The sequence below is a fragment of the Equus asinus genome, chromosome 30, assembly GCF_041296235.1.
Source record: "Equus asinus isolate D_3611 breed Donkey chromosome 30, EquAss-T2T_v2, whole genome shotgun sequence".
Classification (NCBI taxonomy): domain Eukaryota; kingdom Metazoa; phylum Chordata; class Mammalia; order Perissodactyla; family Equidae; genus Equus; species Equus asinus.
Window position 1 is genome coordinate 23,685,455 of NC_091819.1, and position 21,881 is coordinate 23,707,335.

Here is a 21,881-nt window from a genome sequence, read left to right on the forward strand (position 1 = left end):
GACCTTCATACACTGTTGGTGGGAGTATAAATTGGTAACCACCTGGGAAATTATTTGGCACTATCTACTAAAGCTAAATATGCCTACCCCATGACCCAGCAATTCCACACCTAAATTTATATCAAACACAAATGAGTGCTTCTATCTCTCAAAAGACACGTACAAGAATGTTCATAACAACTTTAGCAGCAATGACCCAAAACCATAAACAACTTGAATACACACCAACACTAGTATGGAAAAATAACATGTGGGATATTCATACAAAGGAATACTATGAACCAATAAAAAACAAAGACGAATCACACAAGCACAATGTTGAGCAAAAGAAAACAGAAACAAAAGAGTATATATTATATGATCCCATTAATATAGAATTCAAAAACAGGCAAAATAAATCTATGGTGCTAGAAGTCAGAACACATGTTTAATGAGGAGGTGGCTATTCACACAGAGGGGGCAATGGGAGCCTATCTGGATCTGCATAATGGTTCTACAAGTCCACGCAAATGTAAAAGTCCACTGAGCTATGCATGTATATTACTCAATTTTTTAAAGTGTTAAAACCTTAAAATACATATTTTTTCAGACAAATAAAAGAAGATAATCTATAATCAGCAGACCTGATGTTAGCAGACACTAAAGGGAATTCTTTAGTCAAAAGGAAAATGATATCAAAGGGAAGTATGTGACTATAAAGAAGTATGTGAGCATGAAGAGAAGAGAAAGTCTAAATACACGGGTAAATCTAAGTGACTAGAGGCAGCATAATCCTATCTTTTGGGGTTTCAAACATATGTAGAACTAAAAGACATGACAGCAATGACAAAAAAAGGTAGAAATCGGGTGACTGGGAACTGGCAAAACACAAATTTACCAAGGATACATGTGGTAATGTCTAGGGGCACCAATAAAACCAATCTCTAGGTAAAACTAAGAAATTAACAGAAGGGAGAAAGAATGATTTAAAATACTCCATTAACCCAAGAATTGAGAGAAATATAATACAGAATGGGCAAGACAAACAGAAAACAAACAGTAATAAGTAGTGTAATTACATTAAATGTCAACTGACTACACTCCAATTAAAAGATAAGAGATTATCAAACTGTATTAAAAAACAAAAACTAACTATATTCTACTTAATAGTAAACATACCATAAGGTTATAGAAAGTTGAAACTAAAAGGATGGAATAAGAAATTTAACACAAATACTAATAAAAAGAGTTGGAATCATTCTATTAATATCAGATTTTTTTAAATTTAACTTAAAAAGTATTACTTAGAGATTATTTCATTACGATAAAAGTCAGTCACCAGTTAGATATAATAACTCAATATTTGTTAACAGTGAAAACTGAAAGAAATAAAATAAAAAAGATATAAATCCTCTCTCAGGAAATGATACATCAAGCAGAGAAAACAAGAAAGTAAGGATGTGAAAGACTTAAACAAGATTAATAAATTTGACCTAATTGATATTAGAGAACACTGCAGAGCACATTTCAAAGTAGTGAAATCACACAGTGTATGTTCTCTGATTGCTCTGAAATTACATTATATACAGAAATATAACTTAAATATATACAGAAATATAACTTAAAAACTCCCCAAATATTTAGAAATTGACCAAAAAACGTCTAAACTCGTAGATAAAAAAAATTATGGAAATTTAAAATCACATTGTATTTTGAGCAAAACAACAATGAAAATATGACATTATGGGTATTCTTTATGTTCAATTCTTTATGTTATTCTAATTAAAATTACATAAAGTTAAAATACATACATAAAGATATAAAGTTACATAAAATTTAAATTACATGAAGAATATCACATACCTAGGAATAAATCCACTGAAAGATGTAGAAGTCCTCTCTACTGAATGAAAACTACCAAAATATTAGTGGGATAAATTTATAAAGACCTAAATGAATGGAAGAATATACCACGTTTACGGATTGGCTAACTCAATATTGTTAAGATGTCAATTATTTACAAATTGATCTCTAGTTTCAGTGTACTCCTAATCAGAATTCCAGCAGATGTGTGGGGTTTTAAGAATAAGTAGAAATTGAAACAGTGATTCCAAAATTATATGAAAATATAAAGGGCCAAGAACAGAGGAGGAGAGGGAGGAAGTTGGAGTACATACACACAAGACGTCTCAGTGTAGAATAATTTAAGACTGTGTGGTATTGACACAAAGAGAGACAAACAGACCAACGGAACAGAAAAAGAGTCCAGAAACATACTCAAACTCACCTTGACATATGAAAAACAGAAATACCTTGGAAAAAAATTCCATGTAGAAATATTTCATTCAAAACTTTAATATATTTTCTGATCAATCATATCAATTACAAGAGCAAGTAAATATTTCAGTTAAATTCTCTCATTGACTGTATAAAGTAACTTCCAAAACAATTAGGAGACCTCATATAAAATCTTTCTCTCTTACCTCTCCAAAAGCTCCTCGACCAATCACCTTTAATATTTCAAAGTCTTCTCTGTGTAATCGCATCTGTTTCACTTTAGAAGTAAATGGTTTAGCTGAAACAAAAGAACAACATCACTTACTTTCTTAAGGAAATGTCATGTAAATTAAGATATAAATAAAGGTATTTCTTACTTAATAAAAATGCAAATTATGACTAAGAATTAGGCCCAAAATACTTAATATCTAATCAAACTATATTGAGAAGAAATAGATTTAATTTCCAAAGGAAAACAATATATTTCCTTTCCTTCTTATATATGAATTACATTTTTGGTGAAGAAACATTTTTAAACACCAAATAACATATGAAATGCAAAATAACAAATGAGACCAGTTTATTCTCATATTAAACATTCTGTGTATTTTAACTCTCAATGTGAAATATCTACTTTAACACAAAGGTCCAAGAAGTAAAAGCTAATTTTATGGCACCAAAGAGACCTTCAGCAATTCCCACCAAGTAAATTAACATTTCTTTCACATTCATTCATTCATTTATCATTTCAACATGCCTTCAGCAAGAGTCTACACTATACAAAGCATGGTGGCAATCACCGGAGTTTAAAACAAATGTGAGTACAATATGGTACCTTCCTTCAAGAAGTTCTCAGTCTTCAGGAATGACAAACAGTATGCACACACGAAATAACAATGTAATAAAGCTTCTAACAGAGGTAAATATAAAGTGCTTCAGGATCGGTGAGAATGGAACACTAATTATTTTACATGAACACCAATGCTTCACAGAGGAAGTAACACAGGAACTGAACTGTGAAGACTAAGTAGAATTCTGTTATTTTGTCTGGGTTTGCAGTGTAGACATTGAATGCCATGCAAGGATTCAGACATTATCCTATTAATTATATGAGATAAACTGATATCTTTTAAAAGATTAGAAAGTCAATTATATGTTCTGCTGCCTCTAAGAGAAATTTAGACATGTCTCCTTTCCTCCCCTCATGTCCCTCTTTATCTTCACACAAAAAAGAGTTAATATTATTAAAAGGTCATTATATATGAATATGGCTCTCTTCTCCTTCCTTCCATGGAGCCAAAGTGTGACAAGATCAAAGATACGTATTTGAGCATTAGGAAAGTGAATCAGACACAGCAGGCCTTACAACTTACCCTGGTCTGAAGGTACTTAGCCCGAACTGGTTTAGAAAAGAGGGGTATTCCACATTGCATAGCCCAGTCTACTAGAGATTTCTGCATTGGTATTTTAGATTGTAAGGAAAGGAAATAGATATCAAACCTCTGTTTGGAATTCACACAACAGAGAAGACGACCAAAGAAAGAGATCAGATTCGAATGAAAGTATGAAGGATCTCATACTGTGAGAGAGAAAGTACAACCATGTACAACCATGGCTGCCATGGAGGTGAACACTTTGATAAAATGACCAAGGTATCGTGGTTTTGAACAAACTGGACAGGACAAACAGTGAGACCAAGGACACTGTGTATCAGTCAGGGTCCCAAAAGAAAACAAATTTTCCTAATTTGAAGAAAGTTTACTTACAAATAGACTATTTACAAAGGGGTAGGGAGAATGTAAGGGAACCACAAGGAATAGGGCACTCATCTGAGACTAGCATCCCTGCCTTCTCCAGCTTCTATGCCAGAATGTCAGGAATACTTGGTTGAGAAGAGTAGGTACAGAATACATGAATTAAAAATAAGATGCAGAGTCAGCCAACATGAGACTAGTGCTGATCTAGTTGCCAGCTACAGCTGGAAAACATCGCAAAAATAGCCTACAACATAACACTCGGCAGTTCTTTAGGTATATCTTCTACTCCACTTTACATTCCCCCTCTCTCAAGGCTTCCAAATACATAACCTGACACCCAAATAAAGTATGTGCACTGCATTTTTGTCTCATTACTGACCCTAAACGCAAAAACAGCATTTCATCACAGACAATTCAGTGATTTGTAATTCACTTCAATTCATAAAGAATAACTCTATGTATACCTTCCTCTAGGTAACATCCTACATTTCTAAAAAAGGTCAGAAATCTAGATATTTCAATCCTCTGAAACACTATTGCAAAACAGGAAAAGAAACTTTTTTTAAAACTAAAGTAACTGAAATACAATTCAGGTAAGCAAATGGTTGTTTAAACTACCTTTTAGCAAAGATACAAAGGATGATGGTATGTCAAAAATAAATAATATATTTCTATGCAGTAGCATAGACCCTGAAAGCACCAAAAAAATGAGTACTGTAAAATCATACATAATTAGGATTAAAGATTTTGTCGGTTATTCAAGTCTTAGGAGCCTGTGTCATCAACATAAATTAAAAGAATAACCCTGTCCATTCTTTACTCCCTGGAACCTGCTAGTAAAAGTTCCATTTCTTGGTCATTGCAAAATTATTCTATTTTCAGGCATTCAAAAATAAGTTAAGTCACAAATTTCTTCAGATGGCTTATACTTTACTAATCATTTATTCAATTCACTCAAGAAGTATCTTTGAATACCCACTATGCCAAGCAGTTTTACAAGATGCTAGAGGTACAAAGATGAATCAAATAGTCCCTGTCCTCAAGTAAACAAATTATACAATGTGTTACTCTCCTGTTTAAAACTTTCAGTGTGGTTGAATACAAATGGCTAATAAACAGGAAATTATTCTCACATTACAAGAAATCAAAGAATTGCAAATAAACTTATAGAAATATTCCATTATTTACCAACCAAATGGGCCATAAATATAAAAGTTGAAACCACTAAATGTTTACAGGAGTGTGAATAATAGGTATTCTCATACATAGATGGTAGGACTCACACATGACTACAATCTCTATGGAGCAGATTTAGTTTTTTCTTTTTCATTCTCATAACATGGCATATTAACAAGATTTTAAACGTTCAATCATCTTTGTATACTTTGAAATAAGCCTTATTTGGTTGTGATATATTTTTTAATACACGTGTGAAATTTCTTTGCTTTATTTTATTTAAGAATTTTACAACTGTGTTCATAAACAATGTTGGTCTATACTTATCTTTTTTCTGTACTATCTTCATCTGGTTTGGTACCAATGATAAACCAAACTCATTAAATGTGTTGAAGAGCTTTCTCTCCTTTTCTATTCTCTAAAACAAAATTATTCCAGATTGTTTAAAGATCTCGATGTGAAAAACAAAACTACAAACCTTTTAGAAGACAATAGAGAAGACTACAAGTATAAGGTAGGGTAAAACTTGCTAGTGAAAACATCTAACAAGTGTCTTTTCAGTGGACTTTTGATAATTAATTTCTTTCATATTGTTGTCATGTTCATGTTTTCTATTTCTACCTATGACAACTGTTAATTATATTTTTTATGAATTTATACACTGCATTAAAATTTTCAAACTCACTGAAATAAGGTGACCTATAATATACTTTTGTTTTTAAAACTCTACTATATGGATAGGTTTGATCCCTTTTTGGTTGCTAATATTGTATATTTGGGTCTATTTTCATTCTTTTTCCTTGTCAGCATTGTTAAAAGTTTGCATATTTTACAACTATTTTTCCAAAAACACAATATTTAGATTTATTGATCGTTTCTAAAGTTCTATGGAGTTTTTTCTTTCTGTTTAAGTAGATTCTTACCTGATTTCACATAAAATTTCAGAAAAAGAAGACAGAGGCTAATATTAACCTTCCCCCAAACAAAAAAAAAAAATCTAAAATAGCCATATCGCTATAAGACAAAAGAGATATTAGGGAGAAAGGCATTCATAGAATAGAGATAAAAAGTAGCCATACATAATAATTTTTTAAAAAAAAAGTTGAACTAACCACGGAAAATGATTCCAGACATATACACTCCCAATAACATACCCTCAAAATATGTAACGCCAAATTGACAGATACAAAAGAAGAAACAAACTCACCTTCATAGAGGGAGACTTTATCTCTCTCAGTAATTGATAGCTCAAGCAGATGAAAAAAAAAACAATATATTTCAGCAGCATACATACAACACTCCACTTAAGAGGTGGAGAATAGGGGCCAGCCCAATGGCGTAATTGTTAAGTTTGCATGCTCTGCTCCAATGGCCCAGGGTTCGAGGGTTCAGATCTTGGGCACAGACCTAAGCACTGCTCATCGAGCCATGCTATGGCAGCATCCCATATACAAAATAGAGAAAGACTGGCACAGATGTCAGCTCAGGGACAATCTTCCTCAAACAAAAAGAGGAAGATTGGCAACAGACATTAGTTCAGGGCCAAACTTCCTCACCAAAAGAAAAAACAAAAGAGTTGGAGAATATAATTTTCAAATGCAAACCGAACCTCCAAATTTTTATAACATGCCAAGACATAAAACCACCTCCAACAAAATTCAAAGTACTGGAAACATAAAAACCAAATTGTCTGAGCATAACGCAATTACAGGCATATCTCGTTTTACTGTGCTTCATTTTATTGTGCTTCGCAGATAGCGTATTTTTTACAAATTGAAGGTTTGTAGCAACCCTGCATCAGCCAAGTCTATTGGCGCCATTTTTCCAACAGAATTTGCTCAATTCATGTCTCTACGCCACATTTTGATAATTCTTGCAATATTTCTAACTTTTTAATTATTCTATTTGTTATGGTGATCTGTGATCAGTGATCTTTGACATTACTATGTCAATTGTTTTGGGGCACCACAAACCATGCCCACGTAAGATGGCAAACTTAATAAATACTCTGTGTGTTCTGACTGCACTACCAATTGTTCGTCCCTCTGTCTCCCTCCCTCTCAGAGGACTTCCCTACTCCCTGAGACAGGACAATATTGAAATTAGGCCAACTAATAACCCTGCAATGGCCTCTAAGTGTTCAAGTGAAAAGAGGAGTCACATGTCTCTCACTTTACGTCAATAACTAGAAATGATTAAGCTTAGTGAGGAAAGCACGTTGAAGGCTCAGACAGGCCAAAAGCTAGGCCTCTTGCACCAAACATTAGCCAAGTGATGAACGTAAAGGAAAAGTTCTTAAAGGAAATTAAAAGCACTACTCCAGTGAACACACGAATGATAAGAAAGTAAAACAGCCTTACTGCTGATATGCAGAAAGTTTTAGCGGTCTGGATAGATCAAACCAGCCACCACATTCTCTTAAACCAAAGCCTAATCCAGAGCAAGGCCCTAACTCTCCTCAATTCTATGAAGGCTGAGAGAGGTGAGGAAGCTGCAGAAGAAAAGTTTGAAGCTGGCAGAGGCTGGTTCATGAGGTTTCAGGAAAGAAGCGTCTCCATAATATAAAAGTGCAGGTGAAGCAGCAAGTGCCGATGGAGGAGCTACCGCAAGTTCTCCAGAAGATCCAGCTGAGATAATCAATGAAGGCGGCTGCACCAAACAACAGATTTTCAATGTAGATGAAACAGCCCTATATTGGAAGAAGATGTGATCCAGAACTTTTATAGCTGGAGAGAAGTCAATGCCTGGCTTCAAAGCTCCTGAGAACAGGCTAACTCTTGTCAAGGGCTAATGTAGCTGGTGACTTTAAGTTGAAGCCAATGCTCATTTACCATTCTGAAAATCCTAGGGCCCTTAAGAATTATGCTAAATCTACTCTGCTTGTCTTCTATAAATGGAACAACAAAGACTGGATGATAGCACATGTGTTTACAACATAGTTTACTGAATATTTTAAGCCCACTGTTGAGACCTACTGCTCAGAACGAAACATTCCTTTCAAAATATTACTGCTCATTGACAATGCACCTGGTTACCCAAGAGCTCTGAAGGAGATATACAATGAGATTAATGTTGTTTTCATGCCTGCTAACACAACATCCATGCTGCAGCCCATGGATCAAGGATTAATTTCAACTTTCAAGTCTTTTTATTTAAGATACACACTTCGTACGGCTATAGCTGCCATAGATAGTGACTCCTCTAATGGATCTGGGCAAAGTCAGTTGAAAACCTTCTGGAAAGGATTCACCATTCTAGATGTTATTAAGAACATTCATGACTTATGGGAAGAGGTCAAAATCAACATTAACGAGAGGTCAGAAGAAGTTGATTACAACCCTCATAGACGACTTTGAGGGGTTCAAGACTTCAGTGGAGGAAGTAACTGCAGATGTGGTGGAAACAGCAAGAGAACTAGAATTAGAAGTAGAGCCCGAAGATGTGACTGAATTGCTGCAATCTCATGATAAAACCTAACAGAAGAGGAGCTGCTTCTTATGGATGAGCAAAGAAAGTGGTTTCTTGAGATGGAATCTACTCCTGGTGAAGACGCTGTGAAGACTGTTGAAATGACAACAAAGGATTTAGGATATTACATAAACTTGTTGATAAAACGGCGGCAGGATTTGAAAAGACTGGCTCCAATTTTGAAAGAAGTTCTACTGTGGGTAAAATGCTATTAAACGGCATCGCATGGTACAGAGAAATCGTTCATGAAGGGAAGGGTTCAATGATATGGCAATATTTTAAGAAATTACCACAGCAACCCCAACCTTCTGCAAGCACCACCCTGATCAGTCAGCAGCCATCAACACTGAGGCAAGACCCTCTACCAGCAAAAGGATTATGACTCGCTGAAGGCTCAGATGATGATTAGCATTTTTTAGCAATAAAGTATTTTTTAGTTAAGGTAGGTACATTGTTTTTTTAGACATAATGCTATTGCATGATTAATAGACCACAATATAGTGTAAATATAAGTTTTATATGCACTGGAAAACCAAAAAGCTCATGTGACTCACTTTATTGAGCTATTTGCTTTACTGCAGTAGTCTGGAACCAAACCTGCAATATCTCCAACGTATGCCTCTAGTGAAATTAGAAATCAGTAACAGAAAGATTAGCAGGATAGCCCATAAGCTTTGAAATCCAAAATCAATTTCAAAGAAGAAATTAATAAGATTAACTATAAAATACTCATAACTACATAATAATAAAAATACTACATATCAAAACTCCTACGATACAGCCTAAACCAGTATTTACCAAAAAAAGAAAAAGAGCCCTCAATATTTAAATTGGGAAAGATGGAAGGCTGAAAAGTAAGGTGTTAGTCACGACATAGAATGTTAGACCAAGAGAACAAACTCAAAGTAGAAGGAAGAAAACAAAATATAAGAAAGAAAAAAATAATAAAATTAATTTGAAAATAAGTATATAATAGAAAGGCTCAATAAAGCCGAAGGAAGGTTCACTGAAAAGACTAATAAAGTAAAACAAGAGAAAGAAAGATATAAAGAAATCAATATTGGCAATGAGAAATCGGACAAAACTACAGATGCTGCTGAGATTAAAAAACAGATGGTAAAAGAATATCATAAACAACTTATGCCAATAAATTTGAAAATGTAGAAGTGAACAAATTCCTAGAAAGGGTTACTGAATTTTTAAAAACGAAAATAAGAATTGTCAATAAACAAGTTGAATCAGTTTAAAATCTTCCACAAAGAAAACACAATACTGAACAGCTTTATAAGCAAGTTTAACCAAACACATAAGAAAAAGGCAATTCCCACATTAAACCAAATTTTCCAAAGACGAAACAAAGAAGGAAAGCTATCCAACTCATTTCATGCTGACCTCATACCAAAAATACAGACAGTACTGCTCATGAATACAGATGCAAACAGTTTCATCAAAACACTATCCAACTAATCAAGCAATATATATATAAAATAATATACTATGACCAAGTTGGATTTATCCCAAGACTGCAAGATTGTTTTAACATTAGAAAATTGATTCACATAAGTCACTGCATAAACAGATTGAAGAAAAAATTAATATCTCAATAAATATATTTATAATTATTGTTCAATAAAATTAAACAACCATCACGCTATTTTTAAAAACCACAATTTGAAAAGTGAGGAATAAAAGGAAACTTCCATGGCCTGATGAATGAGTGACAGCTATAACAGCAGCAGCAGTAGCAAAACAGCAAACATAACACTTAAAGGGAAAATGTTAAAAAAACATTCTCTTTAAAATGAGAAAACAAACACAAGGATGACTCCTATTAAAATAATTATCATTTCTATTTAATATTGTATAATGAGCCAAGCCAATGCAATAAAAAATAAAAGACATAAGGATTGAAGTGGAAGAAAGAAAATTGCTGCTGTTTACAGATGATGTGATCATCTACATAGAAAACCCCACAAAAAGTCATTATGTGTCATAGTATTAACGATTGAGTCAAGTAAGTTGCTAGACAGAAATAATATTCAAAAGTCAATTTCACTCCCAAGATTAAAAACATTTTGGAAAATCATCTAGAAGAATATTTATAATGGCACTTTTAAAAGGACCTATCAAATCTACCAGAAGATGTGTCTGCCCTAATGTACTACAAATGTTTACGGAAAGCTGTTAAAGACCCCCCAAAAAAGAAAAGTATTGGGATAGGAAGATTCAATATTCTAAAAAGGTCAATTCTCCCCCAAATATAACTGCAATTTAATACAATTACAATCACAATTCCAACCAAGGTTTTCATGAACTTCACAGGCTAATTATAAAATTTACAAGGATAAACAAAGGACCAAGAATAATCAAGATTCTTTGACAAAAAAAAAAATAAAAAGTAGAAAGATTTGCACTATTAAGTAACCAAGACTTATAATTAAACTATGATAATTAAAATAGCGTGTGTTGGCAAGAAGGTGAACAAACTGACCAAAGAAACAGAAGAGAGAGCCCAAAAGCAAACTAATACATGTATAGATACGACTTATATTATACTGGCACTGTACAATAGCAGGGAAAGAATGGACTATTTAATAGGTGATACTGCACAATGGTCATATTCAGGAAAAGAATATAATTGGAATAGTATTTCATACCATACACAAAATCATTCCAGGTTGTTTAAAAGACAATATATAGGACACTATGACTTAGGGTTAGAGAAGAATTTTTAACTAAGATAAACTATAGATTATAAAAAATAATAATAATAAATCTCACTATGTAAAATTAAGAATTTTTTTCATCAAAAGGCACGACAGGGGCTGGCCCAGTAGCGCAGCAGTTAAGTTCGCAAGTTCTGCTTTGGCGGCCCAGAGTTTGCCAGTTCGGATCCTGGGTGCGGACATGGCACCGCTTGGCAAGCCATACTGTGGCAGGCATCCCACATATAAAGTAGAGGAAGATGGGCACGGATGTTAGCTCTGGGCCAGTCTTCCTCAGCAAAAAGAGGAGGATTGGCAGCAGGTGTTAGCTCAGGGCTAATTTCCTCAAAAAAAAAAAAAAAAAAAGGCCATAGAGGCAAGACACTAACTAGGAGCATTTAACTGTGACACATATGACTGAAAATGGATAAGTATCCAGAATACATACTGATCTCCTACCAATCAATTAAAAGAAAAGAAGCAAGCCAACTGAAAAAGTATGCAAAAGATAGACATTTCATAGATAAAACACAAATGGCCCATAAACATATCAAAAGATATCCAATCTCATTAGTAACCAAAGAAACACACCTAAAACCTCAATGTACAATTTCACAGCTATCTGATTGGCAAAAATCTACAAGTCAATTATACAAAGCATCAGCAAGAATATCTTGTCCACTGCTAGTGGCAATGTAAATTAATACAACCACTTTATTCAAGCTTGCCATTTAGCTATTTCAATTGACTATATGCAAATCCTACAACCTAGACATTCCACCTTAGATGTGTAACAGCAATTAGAGACACTTGCATATGGGAACTGAAAGACATGTATTATTCAGCATTATACATAATAATGAAAACCTGTAAACAAATGTCCATCCATATGAAAACAAATAAATAAACTGTGGTTCAGTCATACAATCAAGTAATATATGGAAGTAACAATAAATGAACCATAGCTATTTTAAGCAACATGGATAAATCTCAAAAACATATTTGGAAAAGAAGTCAGAAAACATACACAGTATGATTTCATTTACATAAAGTTCAAAAACAGACAAAAATAAACAACATATTCTATAGGGATACATATAAAGCTGATAAAACTATACAGAAAAAAAAGTACGCAAATTTCATGGTGGTGATTTATTCTGGAGGGAAGACACACACAGGGGTTTCTAAGATCCTGTTAATATCCCACTTCTTAAGCTGGATCAAAGGGTACAGGGATGTTCACTATATCATCATCCTTTGAACTGCACAGAAAAGTTTTACACACTCTTTTATATATACAAGTTCACAAGGAAAACTTTTAATGTAATTTTTTTTTTTTTAAAGATTGGGGCCTGAGCTAACAACTGTTGCCAATCTTTTTTTTTTTTTTTTCTGCTTTTTCTCCCCAAATCCCCCCAGTACCTAATTGTATATTGTAGTTGTGGTCCTTCCAGCTGTGCTATGTGGAATGCCACCTCAGAGTGGCCTCATGAGCGGTGCCATGTCCATGGCCAGGATCTGAACAGGCGAAACCCTGCGCCACCAAAGCGGAGTGCGCGAACTTAACCCATTCGGCCACAGGGCTGGCCCCAATAAAAAATTTTAAAACTTGTATATTGTGAATGCATCAATTCATTTTAATGAAAATGGTTAGCTCAAAAATTGACTTATTTGGCCAGACTTTTTTCACAACTTAATATTCTTTCAAATTTGTGGAACTATGGATGTTCTTAACTAAACCTGACAATATAACTTAAGTTTCAGTGGCTGAGTTAGATGAAAACAGTTGGTCATGAAAAAATGAACTGTGAACAACTTTAGGAATATGATAAACCATTACTAGTCATCATTATTCACCGAGAAAAAGTTCTTTGAAGACATGTTCCTGAGAAGAATAAATGACTGGTTGATTATAGACCCTTCCACCTATGACATGACGCAAGCAACTCGATCCCTCAAGTAAAAGAATAACCCTACTGATAATTACTTAGTTCAAAACCATCTTCTATTCACATGTTCTTAAGAAGCACCATGCAAGAGCTTCTCCCTATCTACTTGTTCTCATGACCCTACTTTTGCTACAACAGTAGGTACCTACGGGCCTCCTACTCTTCCTTCTGATTGCAACTAATCTAACTGACATCACTATAAACTCAGAGCTGTCCTCTTTTAACAAAGAATCTAAAACAGGCCAAGGATGTAACTGAAGCAGATCTAATTAAGTGTCTCCACCACCTTAACTTGATGTCCTCTTGATCTTGGCCTGCATTATCTTCAAGATATTGACAAGCACAAAATGTGTCTGATTCCTTACATTAGTTACTCATTATCTGCCCAGAGATTACCCAGATATTGAAATTAGCAGATAAGAGCAGGCAAAGATTTTAAAACAACTATTATAGATATGCTCAAGGTTCCAAATGAATTAATAAATAGGAAATCTCAGAAAAGAAAGAGACTCAATCAATCTATACTTTTTTAAAAGAAGGAACCAAATTCTAGACTGGAAAAAAAAATCTGAAATAAAGTAATTATTGGATGTGCTTCAAATAAAAATGGAAATAACTGAGAAAAGAGCTCATGAATTTGAAAATAAACCCATAGAAATAAACAATCTAAAGAAAAAAGACTTAGAGAATGGACAGTCTCAGGCAACCTATGAGACAGCATCAATGGGTAATTAGAATCTCAGCAGGGGAGGACAGAGAGAATGCGACAGAAAAAAAGTGTTTCAAGAAATAAATAGTGACTGAAAAGTATCCAAATTTGGTGAAAGACAAATTTACAGATCCACAAAGCTCAGGAAATCTCAAGCAGGAAAAAGGTAAGAAATCACACCTACATACATACCTTTTTCTAAGCCAAAAAATGACTTAAGTCTTTTGTACACTTCCATTATAATGTACTTACTTCTGGCACATTCTATTGTTAAATAATAAATATTAATTTTTGGAGGATTTGATCGTCAACTCAAGAAGCAGTCAACTGGTCCTGCTTCTTCAGAAATACATTTGAAATATTACCCACCATCCCACTGAACTGCTTTAAGCAAATACTAACTTCAAAAGGCAACATCAGGAAAATAAAAAGAGTTCCTATCAAATAAACCTGTTAAAATAAAGATTTTAAAATTGATTTTATACCCCTAATATAAAAAATGATTTCTTGTGTGAAAGTAAATTCACCTACCTCACATTTTCATAATTAGTAGGTTATATTATTTCTTTTACTAGAGCAAAACCATCATAGATGGCTTTTAGGGAAAAAAAAGAATAAAAGGAAAGAAAAAAAATCTCTAAAATGTTGCAATGCTTCAAGTAGTAGTACAGGTACACAACTATACAATTTTTAAGAAAGGCAATAAATACTTCATCTCCAAATCACATAGTATTATATAAATGTTGCTTTGTGCTCACAAATATAACTTCTGTTTTTTCCACCTAGCGAAGATACGTCAAACACTTTAACCCTAGTCTGAACTTGGGAGTTTTGCCCTATCTGGTCCATCAGTGAGCTGATTAATCTCTCTAGATCTAGCCTTCCATCTATCTCTTACTCTCTCTCCTTCACTTGCTTCTGTTTCTCCAGCCAAGAAACAAAAATGAGGTAAGTTCCTGATAAATATTTTTATCAATAATTGTGAGAATCTAAAACATTTTGAGGGCAAAGTCCACAGGAAATTAATAATGAAGAATCATGTATTTTCAATACGATACAAAATAACGGCACAGGTAATTCAAACGTGGGCCAACAGTTTAAAATGATAAATTAGGGGCCAGCCTGGTTGCGCAGCGGTTAAGCTCGCACGTTCCGCTTCGCGGCGGCCCGGGGTTCGCTGGCTCGGATCCCGGGTGTGGACATGGCACCACGTGGCACGCCATGCTGTGGTAGGCATCCCACATATAAAGCAGAGGAAGATAGGCACGGATGTTAGCTCAGAGCCAGGCTTCCTCAGCAAAAAAGAGGAGGACTGGCAGTAGTTAGCTCAGGGCTAATCTTCCTCAAAAAAAAAAACAAATTAATTTAGGTGAAAAAATTTCAATTTCCAAACTCCAAGCCATCTTACTAAGATACCTAATTTATCCAAAATAATTTTTGTTGGTAACACAGAAACTGAGTAAAATAATGCCACATAAAATTCTTCTCTATTTTTTTATACCATAGTCTTGGATTTTCTATTTCTGCAGAAAACAAACTTTTAAAGACTTCAACATTGAAATCATAACAAATTAAAATTATTCTGAGATACCATTTCTCACCTCTAATAACGATAAAATTCAACAGCTTTATACTATGTTTCATTGGCAGTGCTATGTGGAGGGAAAAAAACACTCTCCTACAGTGCTGGTTGGAATGCAAAATGGCAACATTTCTCCAGACAGGAATCTAGCAATATCTAACACAACGACATATGCATTTACTCTTTGACTCAGCTATCTCACTCCTAGGAACTTACCCTGAAGACACACTTCCAACAACATAAAAATATATATGCATTATTATTTATAACTGAAAAATATTAAAAATATAAATACCAAAACATGGAGAAACATATTTGAATAAATTATGACATGAACACACAATGGGATAATATGCAATTATTGCTTTAAAAAGAAAAAAAAGCATGAGGAAGATTTCTATAAACTGATATGGAATGATTTCCAGGATATACTGTTAAGTGCAAAATAATATATAAAGTATACTACACTTTAAAAATACATATGTATGTATGTCCTTACTTCCACAAAAAGAAACTAGAAGGTTAAAAGTGATTACCCACAAAGAGTAAACAGGAATAAGGTAGAAGAGACAGGGAGGTAACAAGTAATAGTGACAGTTATCTGAGTATACTCCTTTGGTATAATTTTGACCTTCAAATGAATAACATAACCACAAAGAGAATTTTTTTAAAAAAAGAAGTAATCCAAATAACTTTTGAACATTGTACTCTGACTATATATCCCCAGTCTAATGACAAAAAGAATTCAAAGAAACTTGAACTCTACCTAGATTTGTTTTTTGAAATAGTAGGTAACAATTCTGAAACTATTTTGTAAGTAGTGTAATTAATTAAACAAATAAGTAATACATAGCTGTTGTGGGGAGCCTTGTTCCCAATGTGAGAAGATACAAACATTATGGAAAGTGGAGTCAAGAAAGAATCCTCTAGTGTTAACTTAGAATATATAGTATCAATATATACTCTTGATTACACACACACGCCCCATAACATACTGAAGGCACTGATGCATGACATACAACTACCTCAACAGCATGAATCCGTACAACATCCAGATATTGGTTTCCATTTACCAGTTTTTACCAAAAGGAAACTAGTACTGGGAGGAATGGCTAATATGATCAGCACAACATCACAACAGTGGACAAAAATGACATGATATGTCTCCTGATATGATACACTGAGAATGAAGAGAATACCACTTACGACTATATGACTGACAAAAACAAAAAATCTGAATCTAATCACAAAGAAATAATCAGACAAACTTAAATCGAGGAGCAATCTACAAAACATCTGGCCGTGGTATGACAAGTTTCAAGATAACACACACTGAAAGACAAAGAGAGTCTGAAGAACTGCTCCAGATTAAGAAGAGACTAAAGAGACATGACAACTAAATACAATGCATAATAATGGATTGGACTTTGTATCCAAAATGTAAATACAATATTGCTGTAAAGGACATTATTGGGGAAAATGGTGAAATTTCAATATTAAATTATACTATATAATGTTATTATATCAGAGTTAAATTTACTAAATTGATAATCATACTGTGGAGATATCTCAGAGAATGCCTTTATTCTGGGAAAAAAGATGTTTAAGTATGTACAGGTAAAGGGTGAAGGTATCTACAATTTATTCTCAGATGGTTCAGCAAAAATAATAACACGTATGCATGGGTATGTGGAAAAAGAGAGCAACACAAATATGGCAAATGTTAAAGACAGGTAAAACTAGAAGGATATTTGGGAGTTCATTAAACTATTCTTGTAACTTCTATATAACACCGTAATTTTCAAAATAAAAAGTTTTAAAACAAGACTGTAACACCAAAATATGAAAAAGTAAAAACATTTTCTCCACAGTTAACAGACCAACCAAAATGAAAGAAAATATATGAGGAATAAAAATGTGTTCAAACCGGGGCTGGCCCTGTGGCCGAGTGGTTAAGTTCACGTGCTCCACTATGGCAGCCAAGGGTTTCGCTGGTTCGAATCCTGGGTGAGGACATGACACCGCTCATCAGGCCATGCTGAGGCGGCATCCCACGTGCCACAACTAGAAAGACCCAGAACTAAAAATATACAACTATGTACCAGGGGGCTTTGGGGAGAAAAAGGAAAAAAATAAAAATAATAATAGTAATTAAAAAAAAATGTGTTCAAACCAATACCTAAATTAGAACTTACTGTTTAGCTAAAGTAAATACAGTTAACTCATAATATTTACTGAAAATATATGTGATAAAACCTTCCTTGATGAAGTCTTCCTCTAGGTTTTTCTTTAATCAATTACACTAAAATGTATAATAAAATAAATAAGGGAAGATCACTCGCTTTCCCAGAAATAATCTATCTGATCATAGCTAAGTTCTTGAAGTCTCTATTAACAATGCTCCAGATGCTGGCCCCGTGGCCGAGTGGTTAAGTTTGCCCACTCAGCTTCGGTGGCCCAGGGTTTCACTAGTTCAGATCCTGGGCGTGGACATGGCACTGCTCATTAAGCCATGCTGAGGCAGCATCCCACACAGCACAACCGGAGGCCTTCACAACCAGAATATACAACTATGTACTGGGGGGGCTTTGGGGAGAATAATTTTAAAAAAATATTGGCAATAGTTGTTAGCTGAGGCGCCAAGCTTTAGAGAAAAAAAAAGAAAGAAAAGAAAAGAATGCTCCAGTTCACACCACCTAATGTTTAAAATCTTAAAGCCAAGGGATTAATGCAAGAACCGACCTCATATACTGAAATGAGACAGAGGAAAGAAGGAAGAAAGGGCTTTCAAAACATATTAGAAAAGATTAAAACACAAGTTTGACACCATATTAGTAGAATGAAGAAAAAAAAAGATCATCTCAATTGATGTAGAAAAAACATTTGACAAAATTCAACACCGTTTTTTTAACACCCTTTCACAATAAAAAACATTTCATTAAACTAGGAATAGAAGAAAACTTCTTAACATGATAAAAGTCATATATAAAAAACCTACAGCTAACATCATACTCAATGGGGAAAGACTGAAAACTTCTACCCTAAGATTAGGAACAAGAAAATGATGCCCACTTCAGCCATTTCTACTCAGTATAGTACTAGAAGTTCTAGCCAGAGCAATTAGGCAAGAAAAAGAAATAAAAGGCATCAAAGTTGTAAAGGAAGAAGTAAAATTATCTGTTTGTAGATGACATGATCTTATATGTCCCCTAAAGAACATGTAGAAAAAGATTTTTAGACCTAATAAATGAATTCAGCCAAGTTACAGGATATAAAATCCACACACAAAAATCAGTTGTATTTCTTGCTTTCCTATAAAATTCAATTTACATGAAATACATAAACCTATAGAGACAGAAAAGTAAACTACTTTTTGCCTAGGGCTAAGGGGAAGGGGTAATGTGGAAAAACTGCTAATGGGTATGGGGTTTTTTTAGGGGATAATAAAAATATTCTAAAATTGAGTTGTAGTGATAGTGGCACAACTCTTGTGAATATACTAAAGAACATTAAGTTGTATACTTTAAACGGGTGAATTATATGGTCTACAAATTATATCTCAATAAATCTGGTTTTTACAAAAAAGTTGTTTCTATACATTTGCAGTAAACTATCCAAAACGGAACTTTCTAAAAATCTACTTGCACAAGTGTAAAAAGAATAAAAAAGAAACAAATTCAACCAAGGAGGTGAAAGACTACACTGCATTTGAAAAAACTGATTATACATTCAACTTACTGCCAAAAGTTCATCAGCAACATTTAACAAAAATGCTTTATACAAAAATATGTAAGAAAAAATCCTAAATTCTATCCACAGGCACTCAGTGTGATTAAAATAATTTTGGCTATATAAGAGAAATCGAAAAAAACTTTATACTGATTACAGTAAATGAAAAAGATTTAATAATCACTATGCTACTGCCCTTGACAAAAATCAAGGTCATATAAAGGACCAACTGGGTCTGTAGTACTCCTAGACAACAGACACATCTATACTGAAAAGATGCTACATTCAGCGACATTTCACAAAGTACCACACCACCTAAGGATAACAATTCCCTGACTTTCCTTAGTGCTGTACCACTCAGTGCCTTCTCTTATGGCACATACTTTCTAAGGTGTCTGCCACATCACTTCCCTCCTCTTTCTCTGAAAATCTCCCCCTGATTCTCATGGAAAGGTCAAGTGTATATTGCGGGGCCCCAACTCACTGGCCAAAATAAAGGGAGCCAGTGTGGAAAACTGACCAAAGCCGTAGAACAAATAATTTAAAATTAAACTCAGAAAGTGTTAGTCTCCGCAGATTGTTGTAAGAATGAACACATAAACTCAGTGGGTACAGGCAAACATTCTACCATGAGGCTAAAAGTGAAAGAGAAAATCAGTTCTACAAAAAGAGAGAGAAAAACAAAACACATGCATGAACAGAAGCAGAGATAAGTGAAAAACAATTCTGACAGGTCTCTTTTTCCAGGTTCTAGTCAATTCCTAACATTTCGTTGCATTCCTGACTTGAATTCCCTGAACATTCCTGAATCTTACAGTAAACACCTAGTTTTCCCACTCCCAGCTAGCCAGAGTTAGCATCCAAACTAATATATAATTTATTTACCATAAAATTCCAGGGGCCGGCCCCGTGGCTGAGTGGTTAAGTTCCCATGCTCTGCTTTGGTGTCCTGGGTTTCACCGGTTCGGATCCCGGGCACGGACCTACACACCACTCATCAGGCCACACTGAGGCAGCATCTCACATAGCACAACCAGAAGGATCCACAACTAGAATATACAACTACGTACTGGGGGGCTTTGGGGAGAAGAAAAAAAATCAAAAGAAGATTGGCAACAGAGGTTAGCTCAGGTGCCAATCTTTAAAAAAAATTCCTTAAGGTCCTTATTATTAACCCTCATTTATTCTGAGACCTAGAGATACTACATGACTTAACCAGCGAGTCACAGCCCTGCTATGCCACAGCAGGCCCAGGAAAGAACACACCAACACAGAAGTAACCTTTTTATGTAAATTCTGACAGCTTGCACCAATTTCAAGAATACGACGTTTTTAAAAAAACGAATCCTTTCATTGTTGTCTGAGTGACTCCATTTTAGGAAGTGCTTCCAGGCAATAAACTGATTTAGTACTAAGGATAAATTTTTTGTGTGATAATAATGATCTTAGCAGGAACCATTTTATTGAGAGCTCTAAGCCAAGCACCACACTAAGAACTTGTCATACATCATCTCTCACACTACTAATCATTCACAGAAAGTATGATTACCCCCATTTTACAGAAAAGAACACAGGTTCAGAAAGGTAAAATAAATTGCAGAAGATTACATTGCTAATAAGTGGCAAAATAGGATTCAAACTCTGATCTGTCAGGCTCCAAACCTTTCCAATATAACACACTGCCTATTTCTTTCCAAAAGTTTTGAAATAAACATAGATGCTGAAATTAAGAGAATCAAATATGAAATAATTCTAAGTTTCAAAAAAAGAAGATCTCTTTGAAATTACAAAGAAGAAAGCACATTTCTATCTGAGCCCCTAGCACACCACCTGGTTCACTGCACTGCTGAATGAATGGATAAACGAATGAATGATTCTAAAAGAAAAAGAATTCAGAGTTCCAATATGAGCTGCCAGGTATACCTTGCAAGGTGCACCTTTTTACCTGCTGGATGTAGCCCAAGATCTAAACATGGAGGCTCCTTCAATCTGTGCCTCCACCCGCTCCTCCCCACAACCACTGTCCAGGCTGGTAGGAACACGGACTGCTGGTGGCAAGCAGCGATGAGAAATGAACCTAGTTAGAGGTTTCAATAGAAAAAGAGTGGACAGCGGGAGGCACAAGTGAAAAGATGGGGAATAAAGACAGAGCCTGAAGGCATGAAGAGGCCTGGAAGAGACCAGGAGAACTGGAGCGAGCGAGCGTGACCTTCCCTTCACCCATGACTCCGCTTCCTCCCTTTCTTCTCCAGTTTCTCCCATGGGTGCCCATTCTTCCATTTTTCCTCCCCCTTATCCTTCCTATTGCATGTCCTTCCACTATGGATGCTGATGCTAATCTGCAGAGGAGTAACATGAGAATCAGGGAGCAACCCTAAGGCAGGGAGAGAGAAGAGTCCACTCACAAGGGAGAGGGGAAGAGAAATATGAGAGAGCAATGACAAAAGAGTAGTTACTGAAGCCTCATTAAAACTTGTATCAGGGGCCGGCCCGGTGGCGCAGCGGTTAAGTTCGCATGTTCTGCTTCGGCAGCCTGGGGTTTGCCCGTTC

General features: G+C 34.8%; 1 protein-coding gene across 13 annotated transcripts in view; it reads right to left on the reverse strand.

Annotated features, from left to right (window-relative positions):
- The window catches only part of CDC42BPA (CDC42 binding protein kinase alpha), a 321,871-nt gene that overhangs the window by 254,390 nt on the left and 45,600 nt on the right, over positions 1–21,881 (reverse strand). For all 13 annotated transcript variants that reach the window (XM_070501689.1, XM_070501686.1, XM_070501687.1 and 10 more), the window contains exon 2: positions 2,463–2,554. In XM_070501689.1, coding sequence (XP_070357790.1) covers positions 2,463–2,554 — 92 coding nt within the window. The remainder of the gene's footprint in view (positions 1–2,462; positions 2,555–21,881) is intronic.